The following is a 19,316-nucleotide window of genomic DNA, read 5'->3' on the forward strand; positions in this document are numbered from 1 at the left end:
TTTTAGGTATAGAGGTTTAGGTGATTTCTTGGACGGCCTTTGACATGGACTGGAATTGGTCATCCATGGTGGTGTCATGTCAAATTGGTTTTCTTAGATCATTATATCAAATTACTATTAAGTTATAATTAAAAATTTCCTACAAAAATGTTATAATGTCTAACATTATTATATCTAGCACGAACATAATACAAATAACGCTTTAATATAAGCATCTTTCACAATATTATATAACATTTTTGTAGTAAATTTTTGTCGGGTTTTAAATGTATGTTTATTTATGTGTATATATAAAAATTTTGATAAGATTATAAATAGAAATAAAAATCATATAATTTTAATTTGGTATGAATATTTAAATATGTACTAACAATTTATGAAGTGAATAATTAGGACTAACGAGTGAACATTTTGAGAAACATTTAGAAAGAATATCTCAACAACCACTTAAACTATTTCTTTTTTTACTTAAAACAGGTATAAAACAATTACCTATCAAGAATAATATATAAAAAAATGAACTAAATAAAGCCTCACTGTATTTCAATATTTTATTAGGCTAAATACTATATTTGCTAGACAAAGCCTATGATCTTGCAATAATCTAATTATTTTCTAAGGTGTGAGCAGTTTTTTGAAGCTTTACCCTCTAAACTAATATGACATTGAGAATCCAAAGAACAATGAAGGATTAAAATGGAGAAGGAAAAATACCAAAATGTGGACCATGGAACCCTAGGTGTGTACATAATTGAACATTATGTTATAGATGTTTCTCACAATTATGGAGTAAAGGTGAAGCTAGGCTCATATCTTTATATTAAGCTTTGGTGGATGGAAATGAATTGCCAGTTGGGTTTCCATAAAAACTTCACCAAGTTTCTCCAGCTAAGGTTCAGGGCCTACATTTGATCATAATTTCTGGTTGAGGCATTACTTATTTGGTGCATGACCTTATTCATTGGTGCAATAGATTGTGTTGCAGAAGACAGCTGAATTACTGCTGACAAAGGCTGCAAAAAGGTGTTCTAAGGCTGAGGTTTGGTCTATAAATTTAGTGAATGGAAATTACATATAAAAATGTATGGAACCTACCAAAAATTTGGTTTTATGCTTGTCATCATTAATTCCTAGGCTGGTTTATAGGCTGTAAACAGTGGTAAAATGAGCAGTGTGGCCATTGCCAGTCTAGCTTCAAGTAATGGAAAACCACCGAAAAGGAAGGCTGTAAAGTCTGACCTACCATATAGAATCCCACTTGATGCTCACCAAGTTTAAGCCAGCTCATATATTTTTGAAATTTTCCTCCTAATTCAGCTTCATTATGCTTGTCTTAGGCCCCTTAAGAGTAATAAATCATCTATCTTTTCTTTTCTTTTCATATTAGTGGAAAAAGGTAATTTTTCTTTTGACTAAAACCCTAAAATAACTCTTTAATTTTACTCATTTTTTTAACAAAGTTTCTTATTTTTTATTATATTTAGATAATTTTTTATAATTTATTTTGAATCAAATAAGTTTTTTTTAATAAAAAATTAATCATGGCTCAATTCAATTGATTTTTTTAATAGATATATATATATATATATTTGAAGGTATATCCGATATTTATTCAACATAGTTAATTCAGGAAAAAGAAAAGGGAACAAAAAAGCAGAGTCAGGGTAAACTAATCCACCAAGACTTTAGCTGCTTGAATCCTGGGTGTCATATTTAAAATAAATGCCATCACCTCAAAAAAGTTGTTTGTAGATCCTCATTGCCAAATTCAGTAGGAAGAGAAAGAGTTACTTTCATTTTTGACCTGGCTGGACTAGGTACTGTTAGTCAACCAGTAGTAGATTTATAATTCAGTATTGCAATTGCATCATCTTCTGCAAGTTGTGCTGAATAATTAATGTCCTTATTATAAAAATGGAGATCCTAAATGATTGATTATGTTAGTGAAGAGTTGACTAAGCCACTGAAATGCTCCATCCAAATGGGACAAGTAAACTTACTGTCAGCCAATTTAATCACAACTAGTCATTTCTTTAAGAAACACTGTGTGCCTGCAACCCTCTTATCTGTCTATGAGCTGGTGTCTGGTTCGTGCCGGTTTATGCTTGAGAGAAAAAACTACATTAGATCTAGCTAACCCCTTCAATCATGCCTTTGCATACGCTGCAATGGACTGAGAAGTCAATGGCCAGCTTTCATATTATTCCCTTTTGTGCCTACCTTTTGGCAAGCCTAAGGGCGGCATCAGCCACACATGTTGCCATGTTGCTTAAGGCCAAGGCTTTGGAAGGGGACTTGGTTCAGAGTGTCAGGGACCTTGTTTGATTGTTGAAAAAATGATTGGACCAGAAGAAAAGTTAAACTTCTGTCGAACCAGATGATAGAGATGGTTTCAATAATAGGTAGGTGTATCTCTTGGTATACTGATTAGCACAATCTTATGTGAAATGTTTTTGTTGTAGATGGATAATACTAACAGATATGATGAATATGGATCAAACGTGTGATCCAATGCTTGGCTGAAAGAACAAAACAAAAAATAAAAACGCGTGATCCATGATGATTCAATCACTATGATTAGCACGAGCAGTATTATACTTAAGCCGAGCAGGTAGGAATTAAACTTTAACATGACTAACAGGTGATGAGAGACTCACTTTGGTTGGTGTGGAATGTAATTCCTCTCTAATCTGGCATGAGTTGATGAAAGTTTGAATAACTTTAATGAACAGCTCCCTTAGCCCCGTAACAAAAGAGGCCTTAAACCTATTTAGCTGCCAAATAATTTGGCATAACTCGTTTTCTTCTATTAATCAGTTCTTGCTGATTCTCTTTCCAGTTCTCTTGAGCTTCAAGGAATTCCCAAGTTTCCATTGTTTGCAATTAAGTTAGCTTCATTTATCTGTGAACATAAACTAATGGGGTTATATCTAAAGTCTACAAATTTGCACTACAAAAAGCAGTGGCCAAAATTTAGGCAGCTACCTAATCACCAGACTTGATAGTAACCATTTTATATTTCTCATCCCTGGCATTCTGAAATACCAACATTCTTTTGCCCCTGCAGGCTGCAGTAACAATCTGCAGCATGCTCTCTGGTAATCTTCAGATTTGACAGGGGTGATTTTGATTTTTGAAACAATCTTGGAGAAAGAAGCCAATGTTCTTGCAGTGCTCTTTACTTTGGTACCTAGCGAAAGTTTTATATCTTACCATTGATTTTCTGTTCTGGACTCTGAGGCCTAGTTTAGTAGAAACAAGAAGGGCATATTCCATGGCTCCTTATTTTGTTTTTGCTATCAGATTTCAAAAATGAACCTAGGGTTAAATGAGGCCAGATATACTTACAAAGGCACAGTTCACTGTATTTTTAAAATTCATCAAGCAGTTTTGGATATTTAAGGCCATAATTCCCACATCAACTGACTAAACATGTGAATGGTTAAAGCTAAATTGATACATGTAGGGACAGAAACTTCAAACATGTGATCCATGATGATTTGATCACAGTGATTAGTATTGACAACAATGTCATACATGAGCACTATACTGCCTAACATATCAGAGTTGGTTTTGTTTTCTGTTGTGAACAGATTGCCTAATTAACAACTTGGGTCACAAATTGGTTTGAAAAAGATCCATTAGACTTTCAGGTATGCAACATTTTTAACTTGTGAAAAAGTTGGAAGAAGATTGAGAAATGTCATTATGTGATAAAGTACATCTCTTTATCAAGAAAATTTTTTAATTGCTTGGATCTGAAGGTCATATGCTTCAGTCTAAGTTATAGTTTTTACAAATTAGGAAAATTACAGGAAAAGAGTAGGAGATGCACACCTCACCCTGGAGAAGGAAAGGACAATCAAAGAACAAAATGAAAGAGTAGGAATAGGCTTTTACTTCATATTCATTCCAACAGATACTTCTGGTCAAGTCTGTCTTATTATATATCTTGAGATAAAAAGGAATTCGATATATGTGCTGGAAGACAAATTTGGCCAATAAAATAAGAACCAACTGCTCTCATATCTCTTTCAATGAGATTAATACTAACTTCAGTAGGTAACTTCACTAGGGATAAAACTGTAAAAGGGGCATTCCGAGAATAGAACTCAGGGACCTCTCGCACCCAAAGCGAGAATCATACCACTAGACCAAATGCCCATTACAACCTGGTTATGTCTACTTAGCAGGGGTTAGTAACGGCTACCACTATATCACCTTTGTCTGGAGATGCTCTCTTGGCTCTTGCAAACATTTTAACAAGATAGGGCATCAAACCTCTTTAGCCACTCAGCACTTATCTTTTCAAGCTACAAAGTTTGCTAAGGAGCATCACTTATTTCTCATAGTGGCATTTTGGGAACATTCTTTTGTCATGCAGTAAATATCTGCAGCCTGATCTCTTCATAGTCCTTAGCTTTGACATGGAACAATTTTTCAGAAAAAATGACTAACTCTATTCCAGCAAGGCCCTTTTTCTTTAAAATTTTATGACTATGTCCCTAAACCTTGGTACTTTATCTAATGCACTTGGTTCAATGCTATGGTATACCAAAGAAGATACTGATGGAAGTAAACTAAGGGCATGTCAGAATGCAGAGTTGGCAAGATTGAGATCATTTTGGCAGGCACCAAGCATCAGTACTGATTTTGCAATTTTAGCTCAATTCTTGTTGGACAACAAGCAAATTGTAGGTAATATGTCCTAATGGAACATTTTTTCTTATTTTCTCCATGAAAATTTTGTCAGCTGAACCACAAACTTTCCAGGCTTAGGACCAAATTTTTGTTTCTACCATTAGGTTTTGTATGCTCAATGAAATGAAACAAAAAAGATGGATTCTCAATCATATATATTACTATCAACTGATTTTGGGCATTGAAGATGATTATGTCCCAATTGCTAGATCATAGTTCAAAAGGGTTAACATATCAGCTGACTGAAAAACAAAGAAAGAAAACTAGAGAGAAAACAAGCCAATGAAATAGGCCATCATGTTCCCAAAGATGCATCTGACATCCAAGTTTAAGTCAACTTAATCATTCGCCAGGAAAAGACTATAAACTGCCAATAAAAAGTATAATATGACAACACATGAGGGGTCTGCAGATGCACATTATAATCAGGACCCAGCAGGATATGCCCCAGCACAGACTAACTACACTTGAATCCTTTTGTTTTAAGTTCATAAGTATTAAATATAGAAAGTCAGAGAAAACATGTGAAGGATTAGTTTTAAATTGATATGGATAGGAATGAAAACAACAAACATGTGATCCATGATGATTTTGGTCATGATCCTAACTAACATGTGATGTGATGAGATGCTGTGTTTTCCCTTTGTGAATTCCAAATGCTAATTAACAACTTTGGATGTGATTTTCGTGATAAAATACATCTCTGTCAAGACAAAGTTGTAGGTGCTTGCATCCGAGGAGCAGGCCTTTAGTAAATTTCTAGTTTTAAGAAAGAAAGAACATTGCAATGAGGGAACATAGACAAGAAAGAGCAGGGTGTACACACCTTTCACTGGACAAAGGAAAGACAATTTCAAAGCAAAAAGACAGATTAGGAATAGACATGTCCCATAGTCATTCTAACAGATCCTTCTTGCCAGGATTGTCTTATTATTATTATATCAAAAGCCTCATATAAGAGGGGCATTCCGAGAATCGAACTCGGGACCTCTCGCACCCAAAGCGAGAATTATACCACTAGACCAAATGCCCATTATATTCTCATAATAGCACTATAGTAGTCTCCCTGACTAGATCAGCAATCTGAGTTTTATCAATCAAATATTAACTGGTGCTGTTGAAGGTGCCAACTTTTAGATTTAACATGGATGGTTAGGAAACAATGTCGAAGAGAAGTAACTAATTTTGTTCCAGCAAGGGCCTTTTTTCTTTCAAATTTCATGTGAATGCCCCTAAATCTTGGTATCTAGTTGAAGTCTTATGTATTACAGCTAATTTGATTGCACTTGTTCCAGTACCATAGAATACCAAAGAGGGCACTGATGGATGAAAACTACGGATGTGTAATTGGCGAGAATAAAATGCAGTAAGATAACCATGTCAGGCCTCACTTAGCAGGAAGCAATCACTGATGTTGTCTATAGACCTGGCAAGCCTAACTCAAGTCTTGTTGGACTTCGACAACATGTAGGTAACATGTCTTGTTAGCCGAGTTGCTGCCTGAGCTTTCATGAAAATTGTCCATATACACTTTGCCACATGAAAATTTTTTTTTGCTGGATTTCAGGTTTGGCACCAGGCTTGTAAACATAACACCAGGTCCAAAGTTGACTACATAAGAGTCTCAAGATATAGACCTGGCCTTAGTTGATGGTCATATGAAATAGAAATTGACTGTTCTTGGTATTATATTGAATGATTATCCTACATCTTATAATTACTAAACTGATAGCAAGTAATTCTCCTAATAGACAAGCAAATATCTGTCTCTCTTAATTTTTTTATGCCATTAGATTTCATATGCTCATTAAATCTATGCAGTTTAAGCTCTGTAATGAAGGAGTTTGTGCTGATCAAGAATTTAAGGTAATTATTTTGATATGCAAATTTCACCAAGCAGTATGCTTTTGGAATTCAAGCATTTATATTTTCAAACATAGATTTATATCACAAGGTAGATGTAAGTCCAGAAAGATAGAATTATGTCTGATTAAACACAGAGAGCACACCAAATATTGACCATAAAAATAGATGAAAAAGCGGAAGTCAGGAAACTTGAGAAGAAAGAAATCCAATTAACAAGCTACATTGTACCAGAATTTGCCCCCACTTTTTCTGTAGAATGCAAAGGAAATGGAATAGCAAAGGATACCAGCCAAACAGCTGCAGCTAATGATTCATTCTCATATCATGCTCTCTGTTCTTGCAGGCAACCTCCTGAAGAAGTTTTGCGGCAGTGATGGAATGCTGATTCGGAATTTTGGATGCCTCATAGTGAAAAAGCCCACTCCAAGTGCAAATAAGCGCCAAGGAATGAAATAGAAACCCATACTAGCCAACATACAAAAAGTTAGAAACATAGGTGTGGCTCTGGGATCTCTCCAGCTTAGCATAGAATTAAGCCTCTCTGCTTGAGTTGCCAGGTCCCCAATTATTGTCATCATCCTCCCTGCAATGCTTCTCAAGCGATCATATCTCTTTTTAAGAACTTCACCATTCTTAGAAGTTGGAAATGTATCAAACTCTTCATCTAATTCATCAGAGTGGGCCGAATCTATTAGAGACAATTTGGTGTCCATATGAGGAGGATGTCTTGGCCTTTTCCTGTACTGAGAAGCTCCATGCCCAATACACATAAGAAAAAATAGGGGTAAAATCAGATTAGGGAAAAGAACAAAGATCAAATATACAAAGTGAACCACCATTGTAGAAATGGGATTCTTCCATTTGCATATGTGATCAAACCATTTCCAAGCCTCAACAAGTAAATTACAAGTAGCTAGGAGTCTTTCAACATTAGCTCTGCCCCGTCTTAAGCTCCATACATTGGAGCCCACATCCAGCATATACTCCACAACTTCTCTCCTTAATGGTGGTTCAGCGCGGCTCAACCTCAAGGACAGAGTCTGCGTAGCTTGGTGCCTTAAACTCTCAACTTGATACACTGATAATGGGAGAAGATAATGCATTTGGGGGAACAAAGGGTGTGTATAAGATTGAAACAAATTCCATGTAGACGAGCAAGTAAATCTCACTGCCAACTGAATTTCACCCATCTTCTTCACTCCATTGGGTTGTAAAACTGTTAGTGGATAAGAATGTGTATAAATCCTATCAGCATTAAGTGTAGACAGTCGAATCCTAACCTTCCCAATTCTTGGATCCTTTGAACCTCCTGCATCGCTGCCTTCTTGCAAGTGACAGTTATCGAAAACTCCAATTGTAATGACTGTATAAGGATCATAAACTTCCCAAGTATACTGTTCATTCCACTTTGGAGCAAAACTATCAACAATTGTCCTTGTTCTTACCCACTTAGACCCATATTTGGCCACACAATAAGCATCAGTAGTTCCACGTCCATCTTTCGACTTCATTGGCAGCAAACCAGTTGCATTCAAGATTCCTAACTCCAAGACACCAATGGTAGGAGGCCACAACAATTTGGAAGTGGCCCTGAAATCACTACTGTAGTAAATGGACTCATCGAGAACATGATATCCGCCATCCAAACAGACCCTCAAATGGAGCCTGCTAGCAAACTTTACCTCCATATTGTTTTGATTATCCTGTACAACCTTCTCAAGATTATACCAGTTAGCATCTACAGGTATGGGCAGTAACCTCTTCTCCACTCTTGATAAATGAATCGTGCACATTCCAAGAATATGCTCCTTATTATTACCCAACTTATCCACCACACTCAAGATCAAGGGATCATCAAAAGGTTCTGCAACAACAAACATCAAATCCTCGTTCCAACTAGGGTTGATATTCTTATCAGGCGAAAATCTGCTCCTCAAAACCATATTCCCAAGCACAGCCTGGACGTAAACTTGGGGGTTCCTATTCCTACTTATAGGCACCAAGTCCTGCGCTTGAATTATATTAACTCTAAGATACCAAAGTCTAGGTGAAATATACACCTTTGAACGAGTATTTGCAATGCTTTCACCACTAACAGCTGCAGCATCTGAGTGCCAAGCATCGGGAAACACCTCATCAGCTTGAGTACCCATCCACATAGCTAACATCAATTCTCCTCTTCCACCCTTCCTTCCACCCTCATCCTCCAAACTATACCACTGCGGCGCCAGGGGACTATCTGGGGGAACACGGCTAGGAACGTCTGCTATATCAAAAGCGAGTTTCCCAACAACTTCATCATTGATAGTCTCCCTGTTCCTTACAGTTACCTCCACAGTGACAGCCTGAATACGATCTTTTGAGAAAGCGAAAACTTGATTCCACTCAGGGTCATGATCCATCTTAAAGTACTTAGTTGTGCCTTTGTAATTACCAATCTTTACTTCAACAAAAGGGTTACGTGTCCCTGGCAAATCTCTAACCCTTACCACTCTTACATACAAAAAATGCATTTGCTCAACAAGGTCGAATGATGACGTGAGCTTTTCACTGCCGGAGACTCTTCCTCCACCAATATTTGGTGAAGTCTCCTTCAATGAAAAGTCTACATTTGCTTGCGGCATTGTGCAGATTATCTGCATGAAATGTTTCATATAATTAAAAGATAAATAAAATTAATGTTAAAAGAAAACATTTGTAAATGCTAGAAAGCACAGCAAAAACCACATGCAAATCACAATTATAATACATCGTTACATTAATTCTTGTACACTCTATGGTGCATATACAAATTCATTTTCCAAATATATGCTAAAAACTGATCAAATATTATATAAACTAAAAAATAAAAAAAGAGACTATTGCTTGCCTGATTGAGACTTGAAGAATGAGATGAAAACTACTATGTTTCTGTTCTGGTTTAGGAGTGCTAGAAGAGGGTAACTAGGAAAACTTTCAAGGGAAAACAGAAGGCAAGAGACGGAGGGGAAATCAAGAGACGATAACAGATTAATATCCTATTTAATGCCAAAATTTCAGTGTTCATATTAAAATTTGGTAAATAATCCTGATTACATGATTGCTTGATTTCGAATTTGAATGACTTTTAACGGAATATAAATTATTACCATTTATGTTACTTTTTTCTTTCCTTTGATAGACATTATATTTTACGTTTAAAATGGTTCTTTTTTTCTATGGAAATAATACAATAAGAGTCTATTCATTTTGATTGATAATAATTTATTTAATACACATTATTAGCTGGATTCATAAATCCGAATCAACGCAACCCTCTTACGTATTTGGTTGATTTTTTTCTTTCTATGCAAAGTAACTATTATCATTCATTAAATGGGAAAGTAGAGGAAAATTATCCCATTTTCACTCTTTCTTTTATCTTTAATACGATAGGAGTAAATTTAATTCCATTGGTTTCGAGTTTTAATCAATTATAATTGAATTGGTGCATTAATTGATTTTTTTATTTGGATTTTGAGAAATTAATTTATATTTTTATTCAAAATAAAATAAACATTTTAATATATATGTATATATATATATCAAATATCAATTTATATTTTTTTGGATTTAAAAATAAAGAATTTAAGATGAGAAATATTACATCAATTAATTATTGACTCAAATAGTTATAATATTTTTTTAAAAAAATTAAACCATTTAAATAAAATTAAATAAATTATTATTTTTTATTATGCTTAACAAGAATTTATATTTTTATTTTAAATTAAATATATTTTCGTAATTAAGAATCGATTGATTATTATTAATTAAAATATCACTTGTCATTTTTTATATTTAAATAGTGTTTATATTTTGTTTGAAAAGTCACATAGTACTAATATAAAGATAAAAAATATTTTAAAATTATATTATTATGTCACATAATTATATCATATAATTGTTTATTATGACATGTTATTATTATGAGATATAATGTTATTATATTAAAACAATTGATTCAAAATTAATTATAAAATTTTACTTGATTTAAAATAAAAATATAAAAATTTAATTAAATATAGTAAAAATAAAAATTTATTTAAAAATTTTTAAATAATTAAACAGTTTTTTAAATATTATATCAAGTAAATATTTAAATACAAATTTATATAATTTTTTAATCACAAAACTAAATCATTAAATCAAATTGCGAGGGTTTTAAACATTGTTAAATTAGAAAACCAAGCGTGCAAAGGTAAATAACACACATTTAAAAACGGCCAAAAAACAATTTTTTAACGTAAATTAGGAAAAAAAGAGTGTAACATAAGTCCAAGCAGAACAAATTCAGACAAAAAAAATCTGTTACTTACGGGACTGCCATTTCTATGCTGTCTGAATCCGCTGCAAAGGGCGAAACGAAATCAGATTTTCGAAGCCCGTTGCAGACTGTAGCGTCTCTAGCTCTGTCTCTTTGTCTTTCTCCTTAGCTCCTAAGTAAAGTTTTCTTTTCCTTCATTTTCCACCACTTTCCGGGAAAATCATCCGGATCAGGTAAAATTATCTGCCCTCCGTTTCCTCCTTAGTCCTTATCCTCTTCTTCTTTATTGTCTAATAGAAAAGAAAATCAACCAAACAATCAAATGCATGCTGAGCTCTTTTTCATCAGTTTTCATACTCCGAAAATGTTGGAAAATAAAAAATAAAAAGTCACGCTCTGTCTTTTCGAACTCGTTTCCTTTCTAATATTTTGATATTTTGGCTTTGTTAGGTAAAACTCTCCGCTTCAGCTGAATCATTTCTTTTTCATTTCTTTAAATTCGAGGTTTTACTTCCTTTTCTTCTGAGCAACCACATAGGGTTCGTGAGAAATCGTAACTCTATTTCTTTCTTGTTAAAAAAAATCTTTGGTGTTTGTTTGATTTGTAAAGTGAAGTAGTTTTAAGGTAAGAGGATATTGAATTTGATATTTGAAAATTTTATCATCATTTTTTTATATTCTTTCTCGACATATACTTTTTATTTGCGTTTATTGATGTTTGAAATTTAAATTTATGTAACTAGTTAGAGCAAGAAGTTTCATTTGTTAAGTGAATTGAATGAATCAAAAGTAATTTATAAGCAGTTGTTCTTTGCAGATTTAATTACTCGAAAACGGATGGCAAATAAGGAAGATGAGGGTTTTTGTCATAGCCTTTCAAGGAAAGAGCTTCAAAGTTTGTGTAAGAAGTATGGTTTACCTGCTAATAGGTCAAGTTCGGAAATGGCTAAATCACTGACCTCGTTTCTAGAGGTAATGTATTGGAAAATTGGTAACTAAGAGTTATTGATCTGTAGCATATCATACTGCTTTTTGCTGTTACACAGCTATTGGATATGTCAACATACATTAGTTTGTAGTTTCATTCTGTTATACTTATGTACCTCACTATATTGTATTTGATCTGGTAAGTGTTATATGGCATATTTTATTTATAATTGATTTGCTGTAGTTTTAGAACTTTAGTAATATGACCTACTGTAGCAGGGGAAAAGGAAGCTTCGAGTTTCAAAGAAGAATGCAAGGAAAAATGGATAAAAAAGGATTGCAATAATTTTTCTATTGAATATGTTTAGGGTACTTATATTACCACTACTAAAATTGGGTCCAACTGGGAAAAGGAGATAGGAAAAAAGGGGAAAATAGAAAAGAATATATAAGAATTCGTAATTAAGATATGCCCAGGAAAGCATTTTAAATTCTACACTTGTTATTTTTTATTCCTGTTTTGTTTTTGTATTTTAATAATGCAAGAAAAATCGTAGAATTGGCATGCTCAAAATTTTTTAAAAAGCTCGACTAAGATAAATATGTCGCTAGCTAGCACAGTAAAGGACGAATTCAGCCAATGTCTAATTTAATTTGATAGCAAAGGGTATCTTTGCGGCATAAGTTGGCATCACCATTAATGAATGAGAAAGTATTTTAAGAAACAATGGCTCTAGCTGATGTGGTATTACATTCCATTTATAATTAGACACAGCATTCATAATAAGTGATGGGGTGTTTCTTTAACTATGGAAAGTGGTGATCTGATGGGAGAAAAGGAAAGTTATGATGATGAAATAACATGCCAATGTGGAAGAATTTCTTTTTGATGAAAATTTAGTTCATGTACCAAAATGAAGATTTTACGACAAGATTCTATTGAAATTGACATCTCTAGCAGTATTGCCTTGTTATTTCTACTGAATGAAAGTGCTGATGAGTATCTTAGGGTCTATTTGAGGAATTTCAACGATTCCATCTTTAAGGTTAAGCATAGTGGCCCCTACTAAATGACAATATCTTGCAGCCCCTATGAAGTCACTATATCTTGTCAGAGTCCGAGAAAAAAATACTAGGTTTACGTCATCTTATTTTTGGATGATCATTGTCTTTATATTAGGCTTTATTTGTCTTAATTCATGGCTGTTATGTTTTTTCTTATTGTTTGCTAAAGAAGTTTTTGGCTTCTGGTGAAATTATTTGTCTTTGCTAATAGACAACTCTCTTAGCATCTCTCATCTCAATCATGGTTCTCATATGTATCCACACCCAGACACACAGACTAATGATGTTTTGACTGCTTATTCGTTGCATGTTAAAGGCATGTGTCCATGGAGTTGATATTTCTATGCAGTATCACATCTACTAGGTTTCCTTGTGTTTTCTTCACCTCATTCATGGATTTGCGGAATTACCATCTTTAGTAATTTGCATCTGGAGTTTACATTATTTTCTTACAGTTGCAAACTTGGATGTAAATTGTTCTGGCCTACCACATGCTAAACAAGCTTTGATATTTCTTTATTCTTCACATGACTTGTGCATTTGCTAAAAGCAAGTTTCTCAGTATACATAAATGTGAAGATCTTGTTTATCCCATCATAAAATATCTTGGAAAAGAATATGCAGAACCAGAGATTGAGTTCAATAACTGCGGGGGAAAGGTTATATGGAACTCAAGAGGCTGGACTTCCTTTGTCCCTGAAACTACAACTGCAGCCTGGAGCATCATTAAACTCTTCCAGGGATGCTGGAAAAGGTGTACACTAATTACTGCTTGCCTAATAAGCTTGTGCTTAGTTTTCTCAAATTAATTTAGTACTATGATTTCCTTACTATAATAAATGCATTATATCATGAATAACATATGGTTGCTTCTGCAGATTGCTATGGACTCATCTCTTGTCCCCGAGACAGGTGTAATGGAGGGAATTATTCTCAAGCTGTTAAAAGTAATGAATTGGGTTGTTGCACAGGGAATAAATTTTATGACAAGGTTTGCTTCTTTTCATGGATGTGTATGTTTTCTGCATGGATATTTATTGACTTCTGATGCAGCCACTAAAATCCCATATGATTCCTCTCTTCTCCTTCCCTATCTCTCATTCTCCCATCTGCCATGTGTTAGGTTAATGGAGTTGTTCCTGATGAAAGATGCAGACCTTTTATCTCTCTGGAAGTGAGAAGATTTTCTCATGAACACCCCACTTTACAAAAAAAGAAAAAAAAAAGGAAAATACAATGGTGCAGTCTGTAGTATACTGGCTGACACTTTTTTCATTAATTCTATGGAAGATGAAAATACTAACTTGAGACCAGCTTTTAAGTAAATGTATGCTGGCAGAAAGATGTAGATATTTTAACCTTCAATGCTTAATTGTTTGCTTTCAAGAACCAGAAAGTTGTCTCTAATGATTTGTGTCAATGCAGGATGACTATGGTGGCTCTATTTTTTTCCAGCAAACACCCCAATCTCAGTTTGTGTCTCAGTATGATGACAATGGTTTTAAGAATAAAGAGTTCCCAACAATATGCTTCAATAGAAATTGTTTGAGTCTCATGAGAGATGGAAGGATGAAAAATATGCTGCCCCAAATTGAACCCAGAGACTCAAATGCTGGTGCATGTTCTAATGAGATTGCCTTTCCTTCCTCCATAAAAACTCGTACAACTGTTTCCCCCTCTACATTTCAGTTTCATGTCAGTTCAGAAGAGGGGATTAATCTTTACGTTGATTTAAATTCAAACCCTTCAGAGTGGGTTGAGAAATTGAAAAGCGAGGTTTGTATATGCCAGAACATGTCCCATGGCAAGTCTCGGACTTTTCATAAGGAGCTTGGGCGCTTTGGAGAGAGTAGTAAACAGATGAAAAGTTCCTTTCAGTTGAATGTAGATGCTGGGAAAATTAAGGATGGCCATGAACACACTGGATTATCCCCAACTTTGATCTTAAAAGAAAATAATCAATTGCAGCTTGATCATCCAGATGGAGATGATGGATCCTTGGGCTCAACTGTAATGACACCATCTGGTAGAGCTGTAGATGTGTCAGAGCATTTAGAAGAAGATCAAGGACTGACCTTAATTAAAGCTCATCCTGATTCTCAGGACCAAATAATTTCTGGTGGTGCCAAAGATGGGTGTTTGATAACTCCAGATTCAAATATTAATTCCCATAGGGAGAAGTTAGCTAGTGATGCTGTATTAAATATATCGGATTGTCCACTAAATCTTCTCACAACAGAGCATCAGAATTCTAAACTTGAAAACAAAATATGTGAGAATTCTACCCTGCAAAATGGTTGTAATCTTGTCAGTCCAAGTGGAATAATTCCTAGATGCCTGGTGGATGGTTCATTGAAGATACCGATGCCTCAGGATGTGGTTCACCACAAAGATGCGTTACATTCACCTTCTGAAAATGGTGAATTTGTGGGTGTGGTTGATTTAGAGCACAATATCTATGCAGAACAAGGTGGACTTGCAGGCTCAACTGAGCTTGATCCAAAGACATGTAGGAACCGGCTGCCTACATTAGTTGAGGAACCGGTAATAATTCACCTCCTCTAGCTTCCAACTTCAGTAGTATCATAAGCAAACTATTATCACTATGTAGCCATATTTAGTTGATGTTTTGCTCCCATTTTCATTTGTTCTTGGTAATTTGTCGGTATGTTGCACTCTTTGTTGCCATATACGGTGAATGCCAGTCATGCCAAAATGAAAAATGTGCCAAGAAAATTATTCATTATGTACCAAGAAAAATGTATTCATGCCAAAAAGAGAAAAAGAGTGCTTTTCACTTCTTTCAAAACAAAAATAATACGTTTTAATTTATGTTAAAAGTCTCAACATAAAGTGAGTAAATAACACAAGTTGGCTTTTGTGCTTTATTGTTAACCCAAAAAAGGTGCTTGATGGTTGGAAGAATTAGTGTTGTAACTAGAACCAAGGTTTTGCCAAAACTAGAACTAGGGCTTATAAGCCTATTTATCGGAATTCATAATAAAAGCAAGCTTGTCCTTAAAATAACCGTCGATTAAGAACATAGTTAAAAGAGCTTAAAGAGGATTAGTGCTATAAGAATACCCTACTAATTGATGTGGATATCTCATTACTTGAATGATAAAAGACCCTGATATGGAAATAAGGTCAGTGACCTCTTAAACTTGTGCTATAAAGTTAAACTATAATTCAATGTGATTTCATCTCTATGGCAACTTTAGTTTTAGACTTGCACGATGGCAAAGTCCTTTCTTTTTTTGATTATTAGTGGTTATGATTCTCCCTTTTGTAAGGAGCCTTCAGTTAGTTGTGTGCTATAAGAGACATCAATCTATTTTGCTCTTTTAATGTGAGTTTTTTTTTTTTTCCTTTTATAGATGGATTATGAGCTAATTTTTTTTCTCCTGTTCTTTAAATTGAACTACCTATGAGCAAATAAACAACAGTTATTTTAGTAAGTATTATAAATGCTATTAGTTTCAAAAGCTGCAATATCTTGTATTCAATTTTGGTGAACCGAGACCTTAGTTTCATCATGTATCTCTTTTGTGGATGGTAATTTCTCTCATCTTAGTTTAACTTTTGACATATTAATTACATGGTGGTGTTTCCCCAAATTTGTGGTTGACATGATGTTTCGACCCTTTCCCCTCCTAATTTTGTTCTCTTCTCATTCTGTTTTCCACAGTGTTACTCTTCTATTAATACAAGTGTCAAGTTACTAGTTAGCTATTATTTTTAAGGTATTGTTTGTGACATTTAAATTTGTAGATTGATAAGCCATTTGACCATTCTTTGAAAACTACGGTATCTCTAGTGGGTTCATTTTATGGGTAGAAAAATCTTACTATGGTATCTCTAGTGGGTTTGTCTTATGGGTAGAAAAATCTTCTTTGGGTATCTGTCTCTTTTAGATTAAATTTTTTCCTTCCTTTCGTACACCCTCCACTGCAGCATGAACAAAATAGTCACTGACAAAAAGAGAATTATCAAGACTGCGAGGTTTTCTAGATAATAATCTGAACAATTGAAGATCTAAATACATGTCTGTTTTCTCTCAGTATACTCAATGAAACAACTAAAATTTTACTGTATGAAACTGTTTGCAGGGTAGGAGCAAAATTATTAATGGGGGAGAGAGTTCGGAGTAATTATCCTTCTTAATTAAATTATATGATAAAGAATATTTATTTTATGTGTTAATTTGATTGCATAATTGCCCTTTCCAGATGCTCACAAGATGAGTTATTTGAAAAGATTTGTGGAGGGCTTGATAAAGTTGAATCTAATGGACTTGGCAAAAAGAGGACATATATAGATGGTGACCAAAATGATTGTAGCATGCTTGATTCCAAGATTTTAAGAAGCACAAAGCATCTGATTAGAAAGGTCCTTCCAAGAAGATCTATGCGGCTGGTTTCCAAGGTTCTGTTTTTGCTTTCCTTTGTCTGTGCAATTAATTATGGCATTTGCCACCTGCCCACTCATCAAAATAAAATCACAGATATTGATTTAGAACAAAACCACACCCCCACCCCACCCCACCCCACATACGGAACTAGAAAAACATTCATTTGAATATGAGAAAAGGATTTGTTGCAAAAGAATGGATTGTAGATGTGCTGTTTTTGACATAGAGTATTATATTATATTTTTGTCATTAGTAAGCATATGATAAGATGTTAGATTGTATGTGGTGAATTTATTCTGATAATTATGTGATTGCTCACCACAAATGCTCGATTGCTTTTTTTTTTAAGATAATATTGAATTTGAAATGTAGGAATTGTGTTTAAAACTGATTTTGGACCCTGTTTCAATTTGAGAGAACATTTTCTTCGCTGGGATATATCTTTTCTATTGTGTCGTCATCATTGTCTGCAAAGTCTATTAGTCTTGGGCTTGCTTAAATGAAGGTCCTTATACTTATCAGGAAAGAGAATGCAATTAGTTGATCTCCTGGCGTTTGACTAAAACTGGTGACTAGTTGATTTCCCAGTAAGGACAAATCAAGTAGGTTTTAAAGCTACCCTTGAGTACTTGGACTTTTAGACAAAAAATGAGACTAGAATAATAATTTAACTTTAGAATGAGCTCTTTAAGAATTTTTTTTTCCTTTATTCTTTTGTGGGGACTGAGATAGTTTCTTATCCAAATTGAGGTCCATTAGTGGCAGAACTAGTAATATGTTTGTTACAATGAACGAATCAAATAAAACCTCTTTGACACTTGGAAAGTATCCATTACTTTATTTGGCAGCTTTCCTATACTATGCTGTGGTGAAATATTGAAGTTGCGTGTGCGTTTTAGCTTTTCTTCGCAGTTTGTCTCAATATTTTCCGTACTTTCTATTTGCCTCAGTGATTTTATGAAGTCTGTGCGGGTGAAATTCAAAGTATTGGTTTCAGTTCACAATAGAATTCATTATTGCAAAGCCAAGTACTGTTTATAGTAAGTGTGGAGTGCTTTCTCCTTCTCTCTTCTAAACCATGTCCAATGACAACAAAGTTATCTAGAGCTAAGTAGCCAACTCCTACTTTGAACAAAGTTGCCGAAATTCAAAATGCAGCATCCTTTTATTCATGATGTGCATTTTCCTTCCTGCAGGTTGCTTCATTCTTTGGAGAACAGTTTCTCTCACAGACATAATAAAGTGGCAAGGTATCATTCAAGTTGTTTGGTGCCTTCTAATTTTGCTCTCTTTCGGCAATTTCCAAAGCAAACTGTAATTTTTAAAAATCGATACATAAATAAAGTTTATTTGTCGCTGCCATTGTTGACGTTGTTGTAGTCAAATATATTCTCCTGATTCATTTGTTAAACCTCCAGATTTTTCAATATTTTTGCGGTGACATTAAGTTTGTTAGTCTAGTAAATTTGATGTGTTTAGTTTGCTTCAGTTTGAGAACAAGTTGAAATCTTCTGCACAGCATGATTTCATGTTTTAATTCTCTACCCATTGACTAAAATCTTGAAGTCCTTCGCAACTTTTGAGTACACATCAGTTCACAGGGATGGCGCAAGGGGGTGGCGTGTGGTGGCGGCGGTCACCCCTCAAATTTTAATTTTTTTATTATTATAGGTATAAAATTATATATATAGTATTATTTTTTTATAATTTTTTTTAATTACTTTTCATTCAAAATTTTGAATTCCCTACTAAGAGTACATGGATTCACATAATACTTTTATTTGAGTCTAATTCAACAAGATAAATGATAGGTTAAAACCTTTGGGCCTGAGTTTCTTTTGATCCTAAATATAGAAACCTTAGATGTGAGCCTTTGAATTCAAGGAAACCTTTTCCTAGGCAAACATCTGCCGTCCACTCCTCAAGTCGGACCTACCTATAATTTTCTCCTTTCGTTTTGAATTTGTAAATTTAGAGAAAAGAGGGTTAGAACATGCTCGTTTCTTTTGGGAGGAAATATGTGGTTAGCACGAGGTTGGGCTTCCACTCACTAAAACCTTC

General features: G+C 34.3%; 2 protein-coding genes and 1 non-coding gene across 9 annotated transcripts; 1 reads left to right on the forward strand and 2 right to left on the reverse strand.

Moving 5' to 3' along the window:
• Window positions 1-5,661: 5,661 nt before the first annotated feature.
• Window positions 5,662-5,733, reverse strand: TRNAP-UGG (transfer RNA proline (anticodon UGG)). Its single transcript has one exon. It is a non-coding gene; the product is annotated as a tRNA-Pro (tRNA).
• Window positions 5,734-6,674: 941 nt separating this feature from the next.
• LOC110421841 (FT-interacting protein 3-like) lies at window positions 6,675-9,194 on the reverse strand. The gene has a single exon (XM_021435528.2). It carries the CDS (start codon window positions 9,189-9,191, stop codon window positions 6,885-6,887), a length of 2,307 nt encoding a protein of 768 aa, XP_021291203.1. The 5' UTR covers window positions 9,192-9,194; the 3' UTR covers window positions 6,675-6,884.
• A 1,654-nt stretch (window positions 9,195-10,848) lies between these two features.
• Window positions 10,849-18,702, forward strand: LOC110421761 (uncharacterized). 7 transcript variants are annotated; one of them, XR_002445662.1, is made up of 9 exons: window positions 10,849-11,085; window positions 11,670-11,824; window positions 13,469-13,598; window positions 13,723-13,835; window positions 14,270-15,388; window positions 16,954-16,991; window positions 17,074-17,269; window positions 18,206-18,295; window positions 18,452-18,702. XR_002445662.1 is itself a non-coding variant. In XM_021435427.1 (8 exons), the coding sequence occupies exons 2-8, from the start codon at window positions 11,690-11,692 to the stop codon at window positions 18,206-18,208; spliced, it is 1,734 nt and encodes a 577-aa protein (XP_021291102.1). In that variant the 5' UTR covers window positions 10,849-11,085; window positions 11,670-11,689; the 3' UTR covers window positions 18,209-18,702. The 7 variants fall into 7 exon arrangements, 6 of the variants coding, with proteins under 6 accessions (XP_021291102.1, XP_021291104.1, XP_021291103.1 ...); XM_021435427.1 differs by having other exon boundaries at window positions 18,206-18,702; XM_089784530.1 differs by lacking the exon at window positions 10,849-11,085 and adding an exon at window positions 11,155-11,302 and having other exon boundaries at window positions 18,206-18,702.
• Window positions 18,703-19,316: the final 614 nt, after the last annotated feature.

Source organism: Theobroma umbraticum, unplaced genomic scaffold, assembly GCF_002168275.2.
Source record: "Theobroma umbraticum cultivar Fairchild unplaced genomic scaffold, ASM216827v3 scaffold_130.0, whole genome shotgun sequence".
NCBI classification, from domain to species: domain Eukaryota; kingdom Viridiplantae; phylum Streptophyta; class Magnoliopsida; order Malvales; family Malvaceae; genus Theobroma; species Theobroma umbraticum.